The 21,239-nt window shown below is 41.2% G+C and overlaps 5 protein-coding genes across 7 annotated transcripts; 3 read left to right on the top strand and 2 right to left on the bottom strand.

Moving 5' to 3' along the window:
• Positions 1-146: 146 nt before the first annotated feature.
• On the bottom strand, positions 147-1,636 carry LOC111592830 (ras-related protein Rab-43). Its single transcript, XM_023305253.2, has 4 exons — positions 1,251-1,636; positions 1,089-1,173; positions 385-641; positions 147-321 (listed from the first exon to the last, which is right to left on the bottom strand). Exons 1-4 carry the CDS (start codon positions 1,461-1,463, stop codon positions 217-219), a joined length of 660 nt encoding a protein of 219 aa, XP_023161021.1. The 5' UTR covers positions 1,464-1,636; the 3' UTR covers positions 147-216.
• A 759-nt stretch (positions 1,637-2,395) lies between these two features.
• Positions 2,396-3,212, top strand: LOC111592826 (glutathione S-transferase 1-like). Its single transcript, XM_023305251.2, has one exon. It carries the CDS (start codon positions 2,496-2,498, stop codon positions 3,156-3,158), a length of 663 nt encoding a protein of 220 aa, XP_023161019.2. The 5' UTR covers positions 2,396-2,495; the 3' UTR covers positions 3,159-3,212.
• A 5,306-nt stretch (positions 3,213-8,518) lies between these two features.
• LOC111592823 lies at positions 8,519-10,118 on the top strand (the record flags this gene model as incomplete). Its single annotated transcript, XM_023305248.2, has 3 exons — positions 8,519-8,849; positions 8,909-9,302; positions 9,866-10,118. Coding segments are annotated over exons 1-3 (978 nt in total), but the record flags the coding sequence as incomplete, so codon positions are not given.
• Positions 10,119-10,525: 407 nt separating this feature from the next.
• LOC111592831 lies at positions 10,526-12,400 on the bottom strand. The gene is made up of 2 exons (XM_023305255.2): positions 11,357-12,400; positions 10,526-10,905 (listed from the first exon to the last, which is right to left on the bottom strand). The coding sequence occupies exons 1-2, from the start codon at positions 12,311-12,313 to the stop codon at positions 10,717-10,719; spliced, it is 1,146 nt and encodes a 381-aa protein (XP_023161023.1). The 5' UTR covers positions 12,314-12,400; the 3' UTR covers positions 10,526-10,716.
• Positions 12,401-12,636: 236 nt separating this feature from the next.
• On the top strand, positions 12,637-19,101 carry LOC111592846 (collagen type IV alpha-3-binding protein). Of its 3 annotated transcripts, XM_023305282.2 has the most exons (10): positions 12,637-12,803; positions 13,198-13,507; positions 13,881-14,273; positions 14,343-14,491; positions 14,565-14,625; positions 17,905-18,129; positions 18,184-18,415; positions 18,482-18,684; positions 18,751-18,886; positions 18,955-19,101. In XM_023305282.2, the coding sequence occupies exons 2-10, from the start codon at positions 13,223-13,225 to the stop codon at positions 19,080-19,082; spliced, it is 1,812 nt and encodes a 603-aa protein (XP_023161050.1). In that variant the 5' UTR covers positions 12,637-12,803; positions 13,198-13,222; the 3' UTR covers positions 19,083-19,101. The 3 variants fall into 3 exon arrangements, with proteins under 3 accessions (XP_023161050.1, XP_030079488.1, XP_023161052.1); XM_030223628.1 differs by lacking the exons at positions 12,637-12,803; positions 13,198-13,507; positions 13,881-14,273; positions 14,343-14,491; positions 14,565-14,625 and adding an exon at positions 16,106-16,183; XM_023305284.2 differs by lacking the exons at positions 12,637-12,803; positions 13,198-13,507; positions 13,881-14,273; positions 14,343-14,491; positions 14,565-14,625 and adding an exon at positions 17,033-17,068.
• The last annotated feature ends 2,138 nt before the right edge of the window (positions 19,102-21,239 follow it).

Below are 21,239 nucleotides of genomic sequence, written 5' to 3'. Positions count from 1 at the left end.
TATATATATATATATATATATGTTGATATTTGTATAAATACAAATAAAAATATATGTATATTAAATGAATAAATTAAGTTTTAGTTACTCGTCACGCCGAGTAGAAGACATAAATAAACATTAACAAAATAAAATATGTATAAATACTAAAAGATTATAGCCACATGAACATTTGATCACAAAAATAAAATCAAAATCATAAATAATTGGAGTTGTCTATGTGAGATTGCAAGAGCTGCTGCAACTCTTGAGCGGCTTGCTCTGGCCCAGCTGCACAGTGTGCTCATCCAAGGGCTGAACGTTGCTCGAGTCATGTTGTCGCTGCCAAGGAAACAATTAGTTAATAAAATCGAAATAATTTATTTCATACACCCACACACACACCTTCAGTTCCGTGGCCAGACAGCGAAAGGCATCTTCGACGTTTGTGTTCTCCTTGGCGGACGTTTCCATAACAAATAGAATTTCAGGTATATACTGACACATTTGGCGCGCCTCCTCAAAGTCCACCTCGCGCTCGGACTCCAGATCGCACTTGTTGCCAATCAATATGATCAGCACATTGGAAGCTGTATAGCGGCGCACCTCTTCAATCCATTTTTGCAGATTGGCAAATGTCGAACGCTTCGTTATGTCGTAGACTGTCATAAAAAGAAGTGTTTAACAAGCATTTTGTATTGCTGATAAGAGGGCAAAGCGAATGCCATTAAAATCACAGCGCGCCCGATAGTAACGTAAAAAATGTGCACGGCCTTTCGCTTATCAGTGAACAGCCCATGACAATAGGATCAATAGGTCATGATAAGAGTTGCCTGTGCTACCTAGTCTTTGTTAACCTGGCCACAAAGGGGTATTTCATTATTCCAGGCAGCTGTAGCTGGCCACAAATATATATCAATTGAAGAGCCTTGTTCTTCCGTGGGTCCTTAGTCTCTGAGTCTACAGAGATAGGTAGTCTTAAGACAAGCACAGGTTTGCATCCCCTCATCAGTAGCTTTAGCATAAATCGGTTTAGTAAATAGTCCAGGGTATCTTCTAGTCGCTCAACTCCTCAAACCTCACTCCTGCATTTTTGGAAGTTTACTCACCAATTATGACGCCATTATTGGCACGGTAGTAGCTCTGAGTAATAGTGCGAAATCGCTCCTGCCCAGCAGTATCCCAGATTTGTAGCTAGTTCAAGAAAATACCACACAGCATCATTATAATTAATATAGTTCATATGACATTGAATTTCGTAGTTGTCTTACCTTGACTTGCTTGCCCTCGACTTCAATGGTTTTCATTGAGAAATCAACGCCAATGGTGTTGCCGTGCCGCTCCACGTAGTTGCCCGTCTTGAAGCGTTGCAATATTGATGTCTTGCCCGTGCAACAGTCCCCGATTAGCACAATTTTGAATAGGAAGTCAAAATTCTCTTCGTTGGGCAATGCCATCAGTGTTTGGGGATTCCGTGCCGTCATTTCGTCTTTCTGTCCAGCCACGAAACGTTGCGCCTCCTTCAGCAGCTGATGGTTGCGGTGGTTGTGCAATTATTTAGTGTTTGGCATGGAAAATGTTAAATTTTCTGTTTTAATTCGTCGATAGTAATGAAAATGCGTTGCACAAAGACTGTGTGTTGTTGTGCCCTGTCAACATTGCGATATAGGGTATATTGTTTTAAAAGTGATTTGGTAACTTTGAAAAGAATACGCAACTGTAATGAATGTGTAATGATAATATTTTCTTAAGTTGTTACTATTCCAATATTTTATTACCATTTAAATCTAGAAAAACTCTGATAAATTATAATTATATTCATAATATCATAAGTAACTTTACTTAGTACAGGGTATTCCATCGTGTGTAACGCTGCTCTTATCTACTTTCGTGGCTTGCAGGTGTGTGCTATTTGGTGACATTATGCAGTACTGCTCATTTAGCATTTAGCAACACTGGCCATTTAAGGCGCGCAACTCTTTATGTTTGAATGCAAGCAAATAAGTTAATTCCTGATTGAAGCTTTTTAGCATAAACTATCAAGCAGATGTGTAAATATATACTCAATGACATGCTTATCTTTTATTAATGTGTAATGAACAACTTTATAAAGTATGAGATACGCATATTAAGAGAGTATTTGCTTTGCCTTCCTTTTATGATTACCTTATCTTTATCGTTTGTGTGTACATTACATCAACTGATAAGGTGTGACGAAATGGTTGTTAAGAGTAGCTAAAAAGTATTATCAATTGTTTATTTCAATGGAAAAGTTTATTAAATGCAACTGGGTTTCGAATTATATGCAATTTGAGCGTCACAACAATTTGTTTATATCAATCTATTTATAAACTGAGCTTTTTACTCATTATACATAGGCGGCTCAAGAGCTCTATTAAAAGCTCAAACCGCATATATGAAGCCCTAGAAGTTGAACAATTACATGCAGTAGCCGTCTACGTCTCGAATTCAATAGTTGATTGTTCTCTTGTTTGTGATCAAACTTGAATTTAAACATGTCTAAATTGGTGCTTTATGGCTTGGACATAAGTCCACCAGTGCGTGCCTGTCTGCTGACCTTGCGTGCGCTCGATCTGCCCTTTGAATATAAAATAATTGATCTGCTGAGTGGCGACCATAGAACGGAGGAATTCCTGCAAAAGAATCCACAGCATACGGTGCCCCTCTTGGATGACGATGGTACTCTAATATGGGACTCTCATGCCATCTGTTGCTATCTGGTGGATAAGTATGCCCAATCGGACGATCTATATCCGAAGGATCTAGTGAAGAGAGCTAAGCTGGAGCAGCGTTTATATTTCGATGCCAGTGTTCTCTTCATGCCACTGAGGAACATAAGTGTGCCGTATTTCTATAAGAAGGTTTCGACAGTGCCGCAGGAGAAGATTGACAATATAACTGATGCGTATGTTCATTTGGAAAACTTTCTGGATGAAAGTCCCTATTTGACTGGCGATACGGTGACAATTGCCGATTTCTGCTGCGGCGCTACAGCATCTTCTCTGCCTGCCGTGTTGAGCATCGACCCGGAGAAATATCCCAAGATTACCGCTTGGCTGGCACGTCTCGGTGAGCTGCCTTACTATAAGGAGGCCAATGCTAATGGTGCTGAGCAGTATATTGAAATACTAAAAGACGTATTTACCATTGTCGAATGAGATCTTGATAATTTATTTTCACACCCATTTAATTATTTGATTGAATAAAATATCGATAACAATGCGATAGTTTTAGCTGTAACAAGCCAGCAGCTCGCTTGTGCAACACTCACTTATTTGGCGCAGTCTGGCAACACTATGCAACATTGAACGTTAGCATTTGAATGTTGTTTGTGCAGACTTTCAACGTTTGCAAGTCTCAAACGTTATGTAAGACAATTAAAATGGGTTTGCGGCTTTTATTTAAATGAAGCAATAGCAAATGGAAAGCGTTTAACTGTGTGAAATTATGTCAATCAGCGAGCAAAGCTTCATTAAAGCGCACGGCACGTACGCGCAAGGGTTCGCTGATAACGATTTATTCGATTTACATGTGGCTCAATAAATTTTCACCACGTACTTAATGATGGCGCCATTTACGCGACTAAAATTGTCTTAATTAAGCCGTAAATATTTATGAAAAATTGCCAAAATCTAAACGTATAAATATTTTCTTTTCACATTTTCGCCAAAACTATTTTAATAGTTTCCCCATATGCAGAACCTTGACCCAGTTTTGCAGACTTCTAGACTCACTTTCAAAACGCAACGGAAGCCTGTTATGGCTCACGCACACGCCTCGATCAACTGCCTGGAAAACATGTTCTAAATTGTAAGAAACTAGACAAGCGCCTGGATAACTGGCCAAACGCCTTGTGGACCGCAGTCGATTGGAAAACCGCAACTTGCATCTTTCGGTTTGGTTGTACGCACTGTCGCATTTAATATGCATGGAAAGTTTGGCATGACAAGGCCCAGAACTCATGTCGATTGTGATGAACGTTAGTGAAACTAATTTGCTGCCTCTGTGGTACGCGACCTCAATCGTTGGAGGACTATGACTCATGGCACTTCCTAGTTCATGGCTCATATCTCATAGCTGTGTCCGTTTTTTTGGCCAAGAGCAAATCAAACGCATATACTCAATTGGCCAAGACCAATACCAAAAAACAAACACCAAGACCACGACCAAGACCAACACCAACTCCAAGTCCATGTCTGCATACAGGTTTATCGCTTTGGGTAGCTTCTGCCTATGTCTCGTCTGTCCGCCCCCTATCCACCCCGCCCCGCCCTCCAGTGCCTTGCCTTGTGCATTTTTTCGTGGCGCTTTTATCGCTTGGCGCAGCCGTTGGCCGCTTTAGTTGAATTTGAAACGTTTGCGCGCGCGGTTGACTGCCTGCCGCTAGCTGCTGCTGCAACCAATCAAGAACGTGCAACGTCTTATAACGGTTAACAGCTAAGGATGCACAAAAACTAAAAGCAACAGAAAGAACGTGCAACGTAAACAAAAAGTGAAAAAAACGTGTCGAAAAATTCAGCAAGCCTAGAAAAGTGAGTTTTTGGGCTCAGCTTTAACTGGGTCAAGGAGCAACGAAGTTTGCTTAGAGTTTACCGTTAAGCCAACGGCTTATGTAAGAATGTGTAATACAGGTAGTCAATATATATATATATATATTCATGCACATATATATATATATGCAAAGACTTTCTACAATTTGTAATTTGATTGAAATTTTGTGGTTTTTGTTTTTACATGCGCATCACGCAGTCACAAGTAGTCTGACAAAATACAGTTATATATATATATATTTTATATAGTGGACATCACTTGCACTTTCCTTTGCCCAATTGCCTTTCCCAAAATGATTTGTTTGTTGTTGTTGTTGACTTCTAATTGATTATGCAGCGCCTGTTACACGGCGGCGGCCGTAAAACAAAAGACTTAGGACACGAACTCGCTGGCACAAGCGCACTTAATGACATTAAGCATGTGTGTACGAGGTCTGCCTAAAAAGTATTGTGAATTTGACGTTGTTTTTGACAAATTTGAGCTGTTTTGCTCACTTCAAAATAAACCCCATCGAGATATTAATTCAAATCATGTTTTGTGGCCGTGTTTAACTTGATCCTTTTTCATCGGCTGCATCATTTGTTGGCCTACGCTGATAGTCAAGATGAGCCAGCTATCAAACTATCCATAAGTAAGGCACCTGATTTCATTCCACATCCAAAATCGAATTTAGACGCAATACTTTTCGAGCGGACCTCGCATATGCTTAAAAATGCATTTATTTATAGCACTTACCTTGCTTTTTAAACAATTAATGCATGCATAAAATAAATTTAATTTCAATATTGTTTTTTTCCTACCTGCATTCAACCTGTTAACCCAAATTTCCATTTCATTTCGTTTTTGTTTTGTTTTGCTTCTTTTTTATTTTGTTACTCAGAATTCATTTTATTGACTGGTTTCTCATTTGTTGTTGTTGTTGTTGTTGTTGTTTTCTGTGAAACAGGAAACAAATTGTCAACTATATCTATATATATATCTGTCGTCTGATGCCAATTAGAGCTGCGCTTGCACTAATTCGCCTTAAATTGCGAATCTTTTCACTCTTTGCTGCATACCACAAACTGACATTGGTTGCGTGCCTGTTGCTGTTTGTTGCTCATGTTGCTTGTGTTGCTATAGGCGTTGCTCTGATTTGCCATAGAAATCAAAACTATCCTGAACGAATTCGCTGCCATTGGCCACATTGCGTCTGTCATTGTCAACGAGCAGCAAACGGCAGCGGCAGCAACTGCAAAATGTGAGCACATGTCTTGACATGCTCTGTACACATGCATAGTAGGGTATATGTGGTTGCAGTTTATTTATATAGAAACTGGCTTATATCAACGAGAGTAGTTTGAAGATTTGTGAAGCTAAACTTGAAAATCAAATTTAATGCAAACAAAAATTAAAATTATTTTAATTATTCATTTTAATTAATTAATTCAACTGCTATAAGATGTAAAAATTATATTAAAAATTTAAAAATCATTTAAATAAATAGTATATTATTTTTTTTATAAAGTAGTTCACTTATAAATATTTTATTTATATTTATTTTATATAAGACGACAGGAAATGTATAGTATTAATGTTAAAAAATTTATTTTAATATAACAAAATTAAAAAATAGTTGGGAAATTTTGAAAGTTATATATATGTATAGTTATATAAAAAAGTTGCCAATGTATCAGACCAGCCTCGTATTCAAGAAAGGATAAGCTCGCTTGATACCACAAAGATGAGTACAGATGAGTACATAGATGAGTACAGCTTCAGTTGATCAGCTCTCTTTCTCTCTCTCTCTCTAATTGCCATTCGTTTAGTGTTTATTGAACTCAAATATATGAACATTTTAATAATTAAATTTCCAATATATATCTAAATCGAATTCCAATATTTATGAAGTAGAAATGTATTCAAAAGTCCAAGAATAAGTTTGCTATAAACAAAAGTAACATTGGGAAGCTCTGTCTCTCTCTCTCTCTCCAATTCTCTCAGTATCTCTCTCTCTATGACTCTCTTTCTATGTCTCTCTTTATATGTATTTCTCTTTCTTTTTTTCCCTTTCTCTCTCTTTCTTCCTCCCTGTCTCTCTCTCTCTCCTTTGCCCTCTGTCTTACTTGTTTTCTCTTTCTATCTCTCTCTGTCTCTCCCTTTCTCTTTCTCTCTCTCTCTCTCTCTCTCTCTCTTTCATACATATGTATCTCTCTACAGCCTCCTCTTTTTCTAGGGTATCTCGCCAGTTGAGCTGCTTGCCACTGCCAACACTCTTACTTCTTATTGTTGTCATAGATAGAGACGAAGACAGAGACACGGAGATACAGACACAGACAGAGATGGAAGGAGATAACAACTGACATGCCTGAAGAGGTGCTATCAAAACGCTGCCCAACACTGGATGGCATAGCAATTGTAACTGCTTCTGACCCAATTTCTCTTTCAGGCTCAAGTGGCTGGTGGCCGTTGCACCTGTTGGTTGCCTGCGTCACCTGCTGCACTCGCCATTGCTAATTACACACAGCACAAATTTGCTTGAACAGGCAAACGACAGACGACAAACGACAAACAACATACGACACGCCCCCCTCTTAACTGTGCCGCGTCAGCTATTCTTCTTTTTGCTCATTTGCATACAAAATACAAAATTTGTGAACAACTTTTTTCTATTACTGCTTCTTCTGCTGTTTTTTTGGAGGAGTGAAACTTAGACGAAATACCCTTGCCGCGGCAGCCACATCATTTTTTAGCCATATTTTTTTGTGGCAACCTGAAACGGAATCGCGTTGGCCGCTGTGCGGCATAGAACCAGTTGGCCACGCAGTTGACAGCAGCTGGGAAAGTGCATTAGAATCCAATATTGGCCAGATTGGCACGTCTAACGGCTGTGCGCAATCCTGTGCAACTGGATGCTGCTGCTGCTGCTGCTGTTGCTGTTGCTGTTGCATCATCAATTGATCTTAACATTCGATAGCTGGCCAAATGCGAGCATCAAGCAATGCGATACAAACGGGTAAAAGTGCGTCGAGAAATGGCTAAAGAATGCTAGAGAGGGGGCGGGTGGGAGAGGGAGAGGGTGGCGAGAGAAGCGACTCAGCTACTTCTTTAGCTGGAGGAAAGAGTGTTCCATTTAGCTTCTTCAAGTGAAATTTGCAGCAGGTTTTGATAATGTCTTAGAATGATGTGCGAGTACAGTGAAAACTCTGCTAACGAACAGAAAGCAACGAACTGCCAACACTTTACACATTGCCCGTTGCTGTCAGGGAAGCAAGCAGCGATCACAAATCTGTGTGGCAGGCAGCTATAGGCGTGGCACAGCCCAGATAACATATCTCGATCCTGCTCTGTAGGTCTGACTATTCATCTCTCTTAACTCGGGATCTCTAAGAGCTAGGGACTTCACAGTAGGCGCCTCTTTCATCATCTTTATCAAGTTGTTTCATATAATCGATAACTTTTGCTGCTTCAATGTGATCGATTAAAAACATTATCAAACTAGTGAGTAGGAGCTAAGCGCAGTTGAAGCTGGCATCCCAGGCGTGCGGGGCGAGAAATAGAATTCATATTTGTGGCAAAGGCTCAACAGCTTCGCTTGTAATCAGAATCAGTTGTTAACGGTGCTTAAATGCTGGCCAGAAGAGCTCGACTTTTCAGCTTTCCCAAAAACACAAAGAAAAACTAGATTTATGTGTCGCTGGGTCTCTTCGACAGGCAATCAGGCAAACCAGTTGCCAATTGTTGCTGTTTGCTGTTTGCTGTTTGCTGTTTGCTGTTTGCTGGTTGCTGCGCGATTTAGCTCTGAAGAGAATGTTTGATGCTATTTTTTCTGCGGTTATATAACAGTTAGATCATATTCATATGGCTGCTAAGCGAGGCGAGTTTGTTGTCTAAGTCTTGCGTCGAGCCTGCGTTTGCCAAGCCACGCCAGTTCGTTGTCTAAATCTTTCGTTTTCTTTCTCTCCATCTATTCCCATGATTACGCAGCATGCGTGTGGATCGGCATTTGCAGTCGGAGCAGCTGCTATTACTGCTGCTAATCGGCCTCTGGACAGCTGCAGAAATGCATGAGCTGAAGAGCGACGCAGCAGCGACGGCCGCCGCTCAGCTAGCGGATGCTGAGGCCGAGCCACAAATGGATTCGGACGCGAGTGAGGCACACATACGCAAGAAGCGACTCATTTGGATTACGGACGATGGACGTTTGGCTCTGCCGCCCGGCACTTCGTTGACATTTACGCCAACGATCGCCATGCCAATGGTGCGACATCCGCCTGAAGGCTTCTTCTCCAACCTGAGCATCAGTTTTCCCGTCACAAGTGAGTTGTAAAAGTTGTTCATCGAGCAGCTCTTCAAATGAGTCGACAAACACTTTCAGTTGACTTTGACAAGCTCGGCCTGACGGACAACCAAAATCCTTTGGGAGACCTGCCCTTCTTCGCCCGCTCCTTCGGCCACGGCGCTGGCCAGCTGGTGGGCGAATATGTCGCTCGCTATCTGCACGTGCAGCGACGCAAGCGCGACCTCAGCCAGCAGCAGAGCAGCCAGCCCTTTAAAGTGGAAGACACGCTGCAGTTTCCACAGCTGCCCGCTGGCTTCCAGCACATCTTTCATGGCGGCGAACGTGTCCTGCTCTATGGCGTCGTCGAGGACTTCCTGGCCACCTTCGGCATGGATGGCAAGGCCTGTCTGCTGCGCACCATTTGCGAGATGCACTCGCGCAGCCTCGATAAGTTTGGTGTCTTCGGCGAGATGACCAAATTGTTCTTAACGTAAGTAGTCAAAAGCAGAGAGAAATTTGATAATGGAAGGCAAGCCATAGGTAACACGTTACAGTTTGACAGCAATTGGTGTGAAGGGAATTTGCTATGCATTAAAATCTATTGTAAACTCAAGGCATATGACTATTCTGAAACAATTACTTTTAAATCACACTAATGCATACTTCCTACTTACAGTTTGACAGCCACTGCTTTCAGGTTTGGCAAGCATTTAGTCAGATCTACAAGTGTGTTTGAGTCTTCTGCAAATTGTTGGTTCGTCCAAGCAGATTGCTTCCCAAATCACAAAGATCTTCATTAATTAATCTCTACAGTTTTAGAGTCATTGTCTAGCATTTAAATCAACCAGTTACCAGCTTTGCTTACCTTGAGTCCCACTCACGCCAACTAGAGCCAGGGCTCTGCTGATTTCTGAGCGCAGAGCTAGCACAGTTTGAGGGCAACAGCACAGTTTTAGAGTCACCAAACAAGCATGAAGAGTTTCATATACTTAACAAGCTGCCCTCGCTTACCCTGCCACAGCCACATTAAGCTCTTTCCTTTCTTTATTCTAGTGTAACCAAATCGCCCTTTGCCGAGCTGCTGCCCGAATACGTGCGCGCCCAGCGTGTGGGCGAGGGCAAAGCGGCGCCCGGCGAATGTTTTCCCTACTACAAGGCCTGCCCCAAGAGCATCTTCAAAGCGCTGGCCAACAAGTACAGCGCCCAAGCAACACGACCGACAACAGCAACAACGACAACCACAACAGAGCGACCTCTGGGTGAATACCATGAGCAGCAGGCAGTGCTGCTGCCCAACAGCGTTGAGCAGGATGAGCAGCAGCAGCAGCAGCAGCAACTCGATGGCAATGCAGTTTTTATGTGAAAGTCGCTGCAGCAGCAGCAGCAGCAGCTCTTCTACTAGTTGTAAGCGGCGCCTGCCGAATAATGAGTGCACATTGAAAGTCATTTGCTTGTAATTAACATATTCTAATTTATTTATTATTATTATTTATATATATGTAATGATTAATTTGTGTATTTAACTATTTATTGTTAGCTGTAGGCGTTGTTGTTAACTTTCTAGCTAGTTTTATATATACCCTGTAAATAAACAAATTTGTGGCATATTTACGCATAAAAACTGCGCCGAGTGCAATATTGAAATAGAAACGATTTATATATATATATATATACATATATATATATATATTTATATGCACAAAATTCCAGCTGACAAATGTGTTTGTGCAATTGTCCCGCTATATATATATATAGACATATATAGTTCTATATCTTTGTATACAAACAAATCTCGTATCAATTGTTTACATTGCGTATACGTAATGTGAGCTCACTGCTAGTCTTACGATCTGTTTGGCTGTGTGCCTGTGTGTGCGCTAAGAATTTGTAATCCAATGCCCTTTTCATATCAGTCCAAACATTTGCTTCAGATGCTCCAAGTGTATATAGTTCATATAGTAGAACATCGAAACGTTGCGCGCTATCGCATCCAGCTTGAGCGCCTCCTGCATGCAGTGCTGCTGGCAGCCGCCAAAGATGAGCACCTTCTGCACGGCATCATTGTAGATGATCTGTGTGTGTATGTTGAGCAGCTGAAAGCAGCAGAGCTATGCATTAAAGGTGAGTCTTATTAGCTGCTTGAGAGGAGTCAGAGCTGCTCCAGGAGGAAGAGAGCTTCGAGAGTTTTGTCTGTTGGTAGCTGCTAGGCTGAGGTAAGCCAAGTGGGCTTTGAATAAAACGAACAGTGGAGCCAAATGCTTAACGACTTGCTTCGTTACATATATACCCTATAAACTAAAGAGGCTTCTGAATGTTTGTCAACTACTACCTTTCACAGGGTATATAACCACAGAGCTTCCTTTATTAGACATGACATAAACGAGATTGCTCTTGACAATCAGGCCAAAATTATAGGGTATACACACCCTATTACACCCACAAAGCAGGCTAGCATTCGATGCCCTAATCCATATAGTAAATAGTTCCTATATACCTCTCGCGCACCTACAACTTTTACAGGGTATGCAGGCAATTCACACTCACCTCCATAAAGAGAGTAGCCAACGACAGATTGCAGTCGCAGCTCATGCTGTAGCGCAGGCGAAAAAAGTGCAGACCTTTCAGCACAAATATATCCGATATATCGGGTATATTATTGCCAATGCCGATCTTGACCAGCAGCCGCAGGACGTTGCGATACTTGAGCATGCGCTCGTCCTGTATGAACTGCATGCGCGGCACATAGGGGCAGAAGCTGCGATGGTCGTACTGCGGATAGACCTGCAGCAGGGCCAGCCAATAGTAGACGTTGTTGCAGTGCGCCCAGGCGGGACCCGCGGGCACAAACGTCGGCAAGGGGAAGTCGGCGAACTTGAACTGCAGGGCCGGCAGGAAGACAAAGGATATGATGCTCGGCATGCCGGATTCACGTTTCTCGCACGCCAATATCTCATGCACGAAGCCCTGATCCCCGATCTCGTGTGTGCGATAGGTGAGCTTGTAGTGGACGCCACTGTCGCAGTAGATGCCCTTGATCTGATTGATGGCATCGCGCAGATTGCCACGCAACAGCAGCTGCACGTTCTCCGGGTTCACATAGCCTTTGGTAATCATAGGATGAGTGGTGGGTGCATACAGATTAATATAGCCCGGCTGAGCGGCATTGAAGATCGGTGTCACGGGGAAAGGCATGTAGAAGCGCAAATATTGCTCAAAGTCCAGCGGCACGTCAATTTTGGAGCCCCTGTAGAAGGTGGCCGTGGATAACAGGTGCTCCAGCACAAACTTATATATCCAATCCTTTTTGCACATAATCTCGCTGATCCGCTTGCAGATGAACTCGGCATCCAGCAGCCAATCCGCATCGCAATCCTCGATTTCCATTAGGTCCGATACCCATTTGATGCCCTCTTGAAAATGGGAATAACCCTCGGGCAGTAACGTGGGCGAACTTCGCTCACTGGCAGAGGCATCGCTCTTTGCAATCTTATGATCGCTCATACTATATAAAGGTATCCGCAGCTCAAAACGTTCGGTTCACACTGATTTGGACGACCGGAACAAGCACTTGCTGCGGCATACGCTTTGCCAAATATGATACGCATTTGCACATATCTATATATATGTCAATCAAGTTGACGTGCAAGCGTAGACGTATCGATATTGCAGTCAATGCCAAAGCGAAGTACCTAAAGTACTAATAAAAACTTCTGTTAAACTTAAATTTAATCGATTTCATTTTGGCGCCCCAACTTTGAAGCGCTTTGCAGCACTGTTGCGCTTTTACGATGAGCTTGCGATAGTATCGTTGCCATCATATCGATAACAGGCGCACAGCTGATTGCTTGGTTTATCACGCTTGCGGACTTGGAGGTGCTTTTTTTGATTCAGTTATTTACAAAGTTTGCTCAAACATAAAAACGCCAGCGGAATTGCGTGTCGCACAAATGTGTGAGCAAAGCGATAGCAAACAGTAGAACGCTTGTTGCAGGTAGGTTCACTAACCGTTGTCCAACCCTCCCCGCACTCTCGCCAAAGACAACGTCAGCACGCAGAACAGCAACAACGCCAACGCCAACGCCAATGCCAAACCCGGCCAAACGCCAATTAGAATAATATCAACAACAAAGTTGCGACTGAGTCAGAGTCGTCAGGCCATTGTTTGATAATGATTGTATTGAGGCATTATCACGACCTCGCAGCGACAGATGATTGCCGAGCGAAAGCGGCCGGTGTTAATGCTGCCATTATTATTGTTGTTGTTGTTGTTGTTATTGTTACTGATATTGTTGTTGTTTTTTGTTTATATCACGCGGACGTGGCGGTATATAATATATACCGTAATCTATCTAGCCCCCTGCTCACTCAGCAAGTTTTCGTTACAGGTAAAACACAACACACATTGCTGGCATGGACGAGCTGGACAATAGGACGACGCAGCAGCCCATAGCAGATGCACTGGCAGCTCCAACCGCACCTGCAACTGGTTCACAGAGCGACTCATCCGAGGAGGAGGAATATTTGGATAACAGCATCGAGCTGCGTGGCTACTTAAGCAAGTGGACCAATTATATATACGGTTGGCAGCCACGCTATATTGTGCTCAAGGATGGCACGCTCTCCTACTACAAATCCGAATCGGAGTCGGACTTTGGTTGCCGCGGCGCCATTAGCTTGTCCAAGGCGACCATTAAGGTACGTATTTATTCTATAAATATATATATATATATGCATATATATTTAGTCAGCAAGTGCTCTTAATTGAACTAATCAAAAAGTAATGGGTGCGAGCGAGCGTGCGCATATCCAAGAACCCCCGACGCCGCAATCAATGCAGCGCAATCAATTAATGTTGAATGTCGGCAACGAATGGTGGTGAATAAGTGACAAAAAATAAAGCCACACTGAAGTCATCAAATGCCCTGCCCAGCTCTGCACTGGCCAACCCTCGGCCGCCCCATCCTTCACTACTTAAGTTTATGGCAATTGCTTTTTGGAGGGCGTTGATTGCCAGCCTATACTTAGTCTATTTATATTGTAAACAATGATTCATCAATTTTGTTTGCAGGCACACGAGTCGGATGAGCTGCGCTTCGATGTGGTTGTCAATAATCTGAACAATTGGTGCCTGCGTGCCGAGACGAGCGAGGATCGCATGCATTGGGTGGAGGTGCTGCAGCTGTATAAGGAGGGCACCGGCAGCACGGATACTACATCGTTGCGTCGACACGGCAGCAGCATGTCCCTGCAGTCCAACACCATTTCATTGGCCAGCGGCGGCAGCCTGAAAAAGACTCAACGCAATCTGCGTGAAAAGGTTGGCGAACTGGAGACCTTCAAGGATATACTCTTTGTGCAAATTGAGACGCTGCAGCGTTACTTTGACGCCTGCTCCGAGCTGAACAAAGCCAATGCACAACCACTCGACTTGGGCGACGGCTTAAAGCCCATCGATTTCAAGGTGCGCGCATATGAATTCTCCCGAACTTCTGTATAATAATATCTATATATACATGTTGCTTGCCGGCAGGGCGAGTCCATTACATTTCGTGCTACAACATCTGGAGTGCTGAGCACATTGCAGCATTGCCTGGAAATTATAGCTGAGAATGATGAATCATGGAAACGTAAACTGGAGCGCGAAATAGATAAACGACGTCGCTCGGACGAGCAAAATAGGTAGGCCTAACCTTGGACTCCATATATTGCTGGAGAAAACTAAGCTAAATTAGTTTACTTTTGATATTTGCAGAAAGTTCAAGGAGGAAATTGAGAAGCTAAAACGTTTATCGTATCCCGGCCCAGACTTTGAGGTAAGTTTCACAATTCACGTTTGGTTTTCACATGAAACAAAACCAAATGAGTATTGTAAATATAAAGTATAAACAATGCTGATACGTCCGACGCCCTTGCGACACCCCCACACCCGCACACATTCAAGAGCAACCATAAGCTCTGTCCAAAAATAAAACTCTTGTGTGCTTGCTGTTTGTTGATTGTACTACAATTTGAGCATACGCACACACCGTGCTATTATTTAAACAATTTGCCTGTTTCGTAACTATAACTATATATAATCTAAACCAAATAATATTGCTCCTTATGCATTAATATATAATTGTGGGTGAGTTTGTTTGTGCTCTGATTCCGTGTCATGTTTCATGATCGTTATCCGTTTTAATTGACCTGTCGCTTGTTCGGCTGTGTTTACATCAGCAGGCCTTTAATGAGGGCCTTAGCATTTAACTATTTTTAACTCTTATCAGTCGCATTGGATCTAAGAGGGCTCTACGCCGTTTGGCTATGGCACTTCCTATATGCCAACTTTAATGCTTAATTTGTTTGGCTTCTTTCCATACTGGGCAGGCTTATTAGATCTGTGCATGGCTTTATGTATATATGTTAGTAATTCCCAGTTCATTCACTTCGCTGACAGCTCCAGCGCAAAATATTGAACACATGGCGACATTTGATGTTAACGCTAAGACAGTTTTGAGGTTGCGTAGTACTTGTAGCCAATATTGCAGTAGGTCATGTTGGCTGTTGCAAGAGTCTATTTAGCTCATGCTCTACCTTTAAGTTTGATTGTTTAGCTAGCTCAAGGAGTTTGTAGCTCAGCTGATTTCGAATAGAAAATTTTATTTGTATACATATATTCTTTTTTAAGTTTGTTTTTATTCTTTTATTTAAATATATTTTTTATATTATTTTGGATTTATTATACTTATTTTTTTAAATTTATTTATAATATATTTTTATTAGTTGAAATATATATATATTTTTTTAATATAATATATATTTTTTATTTTTTACCAATATTTTATATTTGTGTTATATATATTGGACATCACTTTTAATATTTTTTTTTATTTTATTTTTTTTTTTTAATATTTTTATTTAATAATGTTTAATATTTTTTTAAATAACTAATATATTTTTCTCTTCAAATCTTTCTGTTTCAAAATTAAATATATTATTTTTTAATATAAAAGCTTATCTGAATCCAAGTCTGTAAATACACTTAACTTAACATCGGCCATTTTTGTTTGGTTAGCGCATTACCAGTTCGCTCTGCGCTAAGCCAACTCAGCTCTTCTGTTAGCCTGGCTTTAATGCATAGCTTGGGCTTGGCCCAGCGATTTACAGCGCGAATTGGTCAGTCGACGGTCAGCGATCGGCTTGCGCACACGTACAAATCATAAACAAATTGACAAGCTCTGTTTGTCGAGTGTATTTTTTGGACAATTGTGAAATTGTTGGCCTCAATAAACCAATTCGAAACTTGGCCAAAAAAAGCGGGACTAAGAAATGCCTTCGATGCGCTTTCAATGGCGTTGCGGCTATAAGCTGCAGCATGGCCAACAAATTGTGGTAGGTTAATGTAGGTAGAGTGACAATGAGTGAGAGAGAGGGAGAGAGAGTGAGAGAGAGAGTAAGTTAATCTCATATTAAATCAAGCAAATCGTTCAAACATTGATTTATTATTTAAGCGCGTGTAATCCTTTATGCGTGAAGCTTTAAGCTTTCGCTCTCTCGCCGACTCTCTCTCGCAGCTAGCAGGATGTGTTTTGTTGGTGCTGAGCAACAGTTTGTTTTGCGCCCTCGCGCCAGTCGGAAGGATTCGGTTGGAGTGCGCGTGGCTTGTTGATGACCTCTGAAGCTCGCACACACACTCGCACCCCAACCCACCCCTCAGCTTGGCTGTTCTGCATGTGTGTGTGTGTGTGTGTGTGTGGTGTGTGAATAAAATTTGTTGCTATCAGCATTTAGTCGTTAAGCGGACGCCAAGTAGAGCCTGGTGAGCGCCAAATTCCCAAATTCCCATTGCCAGTTGCTCAGACAAGTGGACGCCGCCTTCATGACTTCATCACCCAAAAAACTTGGCCTAAATTGAGCAGCAATCGCAAGTTCAATGTTGACTGCATTAATGGCGTGTTTGACACTCGTGACACGAACGCTTCGTGTTTTAACAGTCATCTAGTAACCAGTGCCCCGATTTAACTTCCATATCTGTTAATTTCTAGTATTTCGTCGACATTTAAAAAAATTCCCGTCTCTATTAGTTTAAAAATTCAAATTTCTTGGTGTATTTCGTATTCATTTCGTGTTTATTTCTGAAGTCTCTTTCCTTCTATAAGTCATGACCACATTTTACTTACGTGTCTATTAATACTGATTGTCGCGTCCGTTGTAAGTGAAACAAACCTGATCTTGTTATAATCACTTGCTTTCCACATGTGTTTCGTGTTGGACTGTGTACGTTACTCTCATTTAGTCTTACGATTGGCCTATCGCGTTCTATTGCTCGTGCCTCCACTTATCCAGCGTGTTGTGTCGTACCTGCGGTGTCTCATCTCTAGTTAATATATTTTTAGCTTGTTTTGCCCACTGTTCGCTGTTCTATAAATGATACACGCGCCCACAGCTCGTGCGTGATTTCGTTTCGTGTGTCTATTTATAAATTTAACTATCGCTCATCTCTGATTCAGTTTTGCTTTGCTTGTCTAGCCACTGTATTTCGTGCTCGTGTTCGTTTCGTGTCTCTTTTCTTAAGCTCATCATGCGATCATCTCTAGTTCGTCTGCATTCATAGCTCGTGCTCGTTTCGTGTTTTCCTAAGCCAGCTCTTCACACTGTCTTTCGTGCATGAATCGTGCTTCTTTTGCATCAACGTAGACACGCGCCCTTCTCTATCTAGAATTCGCTTGCTTTCGCCCGCAGCTGCTTATGCGCAAAATAATTGAATACAATTAAATTTAGCTAAAATATTTCCAATCTTCGAATAGTCATGCACGCGCCAGCCATAGAATTTGCTTGGCTCTCCAGACGGCGCCCCTTTAGTATGCATGGCACATGGGGCCTGGGGTATGTCGGGCCGCCTGCCTTATGCATATGTTATGGGCATCTATTATGCTCAAGCAATTACGCATGCCGGCGGCACTGTCGCCCGTTGGGGACTTTCTGGGAGACTTCGCTTAATTCATGCCCGTCACGTTTCGCATTTCTTGCATTCAATTAATTAGAGCCGTACCCCTTTGCTGAACTTGACTTAGTAATATGTATATAATCATGCTGAACTATTTACTTGGCAGGAGGGTCCACATTCCACATTGCCAGAGGATGAGTTCTTCGACGCCGTAGAGACGGGCTTGGAGAAAATCGAGGAGGACATGCAGATGCGCTTTAAACTGAGACTCCAGTCGCAAATCTCACAGACGCTGGTCAATGTGCCGCACGAGGCCGTGGCGGAGGGTGAGGAGGCGCGCGAGGAGTTCGGCACCGGGGCCGAGGCCAAGTCCCATGCACTCTGGCCGGAGGTAAGCCGGAAATTAGTGACGAATGAAAACGATTCGTTAATTGGATTTATATAGATTGATCGCGTGTGCAAGGAGCAGCTGCACTATGCGCGCGAGGGCGTCGGCCAGGATGGCAATGGCTGGCAAATCTTTGCCGACGAAGGGGAAATCAAAATGTACAAGCGCGAGGAGGAAGTCAATGGCATGGTTATGGATCCGCTAAAAGCCTATCACTCAGTCAAGGGCGTGACAGCGCGCGAAATGTGCCATTATTTCTTTATGCCCGAGTTCCGCAACGACTGGGAGAGTGAGTAAAGCACTTATATATAAACAAGCTCTATCTATAGATATATATATATATATATATTTGCAGCTACACTGGAGGACTGCACCATATTGGAGAAAATCTCAGCGGACACATTGCTCTTTTTGCAGACACACAAGCGCATTTGGCCAGCCAGCCAGCGCGATGCACAATTCTGGTCGCATATGCGCAAAATCACCGATGGCCTCGAGCCGGGCACACGCGACATGTGGGTGGTGTGCAACAACTCAACGGAGTATGCCAAACAGGAGGTGGGTCTCCTTCCTTGTCTGTCTCTGTCTGTAATGATAACATTTAATATTGTATATATTTGCTAGTCGAAGAACGGCAAATGCGTTCGCATCTTTCTGACGGTCATACTCGCCTGCCAAACACATCTGCCCGATGATTATGTCAAGGGACAGCCACTGAATCGTGATGACTTAACCTGCAAAGTAACCTACTGTTCCGTGGGTGCGTATTTCGTTTGCTGTATATCTATATATATAATATATTAATTTACATGTATATTATTCCCTCAGTTAATCCCGGTGGCTGGGCTCCAGCGAGCGCCCTGCGCGCTGTCTATAAGCGTGAATATCCCAAGTTTCTTAAACGTTTTACCGGCTATGTGATAGACCAGTGCAAGGATAAGCCGATTATGTTCTGATATTTGCCATACGTAACAAAGCAATCAAAACCAATCAAAACAAAAATAATAGAAAATCCAAAAAAAAAACTGGAATAATGTTTAACGTATAATGTTTCTAATTTAGTTTAAAGTTTAGCGTTTAAGCAGCCGTTGAACTTACAAAGTGGCTACACTCTTAAAACGTTTTTTATACACGCCTTTAACCGTAAATTGTAGCTTTTTCTAGCCACTGTGAGCGCAGAGCTCTAACCTCCCCGCCCCAGGAGTCCCTTTTGCTAACCCAAAAATTGTAAATGTGCTTTAAGTCAAATGTTAGCTTGTTCATTTTGTAAAGCCAAACGCTGTTTAGTTATTAAGTTATTGGTAAGCAACAACTAAATTTAACATTTTTAAAAGTGAAAAGGAAACACAATCATTGCACAGCTGTCCATAGCTCAGCTGTTTGGAATTGCTATGATCGTTGCCTGAATGCAACAGAAATTGTCTTAACTAAGAAAACGCTTTAAGTGCAACAATTGCAAAGAATTTTGAATGTGTTTGTGTCGTTTTTATTACATCGGTTCAATATGCCTGAATCTATAGCCCCTTTTGTGTTTTTTTTAAATCAAACCAAATCAAACTATGTCGAATGTAAATAAATGCGAACTATTGTTATTTCTGGAAACTTGTGCACTGCAGCAAAGTAAACGTTTCTTTCTATTTTAATAAGCTGTAAAAAATGTTCATAATTGTTTAAATGTGGAGGAAGCAAGTGGAGTGTAAACACAAGCTGCTCTGAGCTTGGGGCTATCTATCCCTCTGCCACGTTTGGCCCTCGCTTGCTGTGACTCCCTTGTTGGCCGTTAAGCCCTTAAGTAAAAGTCCATTTGATTATATCTTTATCATTATGTCATGTCATGTATTTAGACCACATTTAATGGAATTAGCACATTAACAAATGTTCATTAAGTGTGCTTCTCTTATGTTTCTTTCGCTTTGAAAATCTTTTGTTATAGATACTTTTGCATTGTGAATTTTACAATTTTTTCTCATTTTGTTTTCTTCAAATTTATACAACCAAGTATATATATTTTATATATTTTTTTAATTATTTCCAAAAACTTTGAAATGCCTAAATCGGTGCAGTCTGAAAAAGTTTTGCATTGCCAAAAAGGTGTAATTCCATTTAGAGATTGTTTAGTTAAGTTAATAGTTAATATGACTAGAGATGTGAGTTTTGTTTGTTTATATTTAATAATTTCTTGTGAACTACAACGTTGTGTGTTTTAAATGTTATGCTATATAATGTATGCCTGGTTGCTGTGATCATATTGTCATGTAAATTGGTTGGTTTTTGCTCGATTTTTGGCTATTGTAAAATAGAATCAGAGTTGCCTTTATATAGTACAGGTGTACTAGTGTACTGGTGTACAGGTGTGTGAAAGCTATATGGTCTAGAATTTTGGCAAACAGGAATCGGCGCTATATATATTTCGTTATCTTTTATCTTGAGCTGCTAAAGTTGCGGGATCTTCTGCTGTTTGTTAATGAAAATGCATGCTGGCTTACGACTTTGGCTACTAAATATTCCACTAAATTTATATATATATATAAATATATATATGATTTGTATAATTAAGTACTGTAATGCTTAGCTATGTACAACAGTTTTGTGTGTTTTCTTCATCTTTAAATTTTTAAATTAATTTTAATAACTAGCTAACATTTTCTTTCCTTTTCTGGGCTCAAAGAACTCAAACAATTCAACATAAACTTTTTAATCTACTACATATATATGTATGTGTGTGTGTTTGGATTTGTGTGTGTGTATTTTATGCATGTTCTATATGTAGTTGTCATTCATATTCCGTTACTTTAATGCTCTGCCTTTAATTACTCTACCTCTTGGTAGTTTTCTTATCTATGCAAAACATTTTAAATACGGCCTGCCGCAGTTTTCTCTTTATATGTTTTTAATACACATTAAATGCTTAAATTATTTTTTTAACATTTATTGCATTAATAATATAAATATTTTTTTGGAATTATTTAATACACATTAAATGCTTCATTTTTTTTTTAACATTTATTCCATTTATAGTATAAATTTGTTTGTTTATTATTTTTATGCAGCTTTTCAAGTTGAACTAAGCATAATCAGTGTGTAAATAAGTCTTATGGTTTATATATTTTATT

Source organism: Drosophila hydei, unplaced genomic scaffold (assembly GCF_003285905.1).
Source record: "Drosophila hydei strain 15085-1641.00,03,60 unplaced genomic scaffold, DhydRS2 tig00000243-arrow-arrow-pilon, whole genome shotgun sequence".
Classification (NCBI taxonomy): Eukaryota; Metazoa; Arthropoda; class Insecta; order Diptera; family Drosophilidae; genus Drosophila; species Drosophila hydei.
The sequence above is the reverse complement of the archived record's forward strand: the minus strand, read 5'-3'. Positions and strand labels throughout refer to the sequence as shown.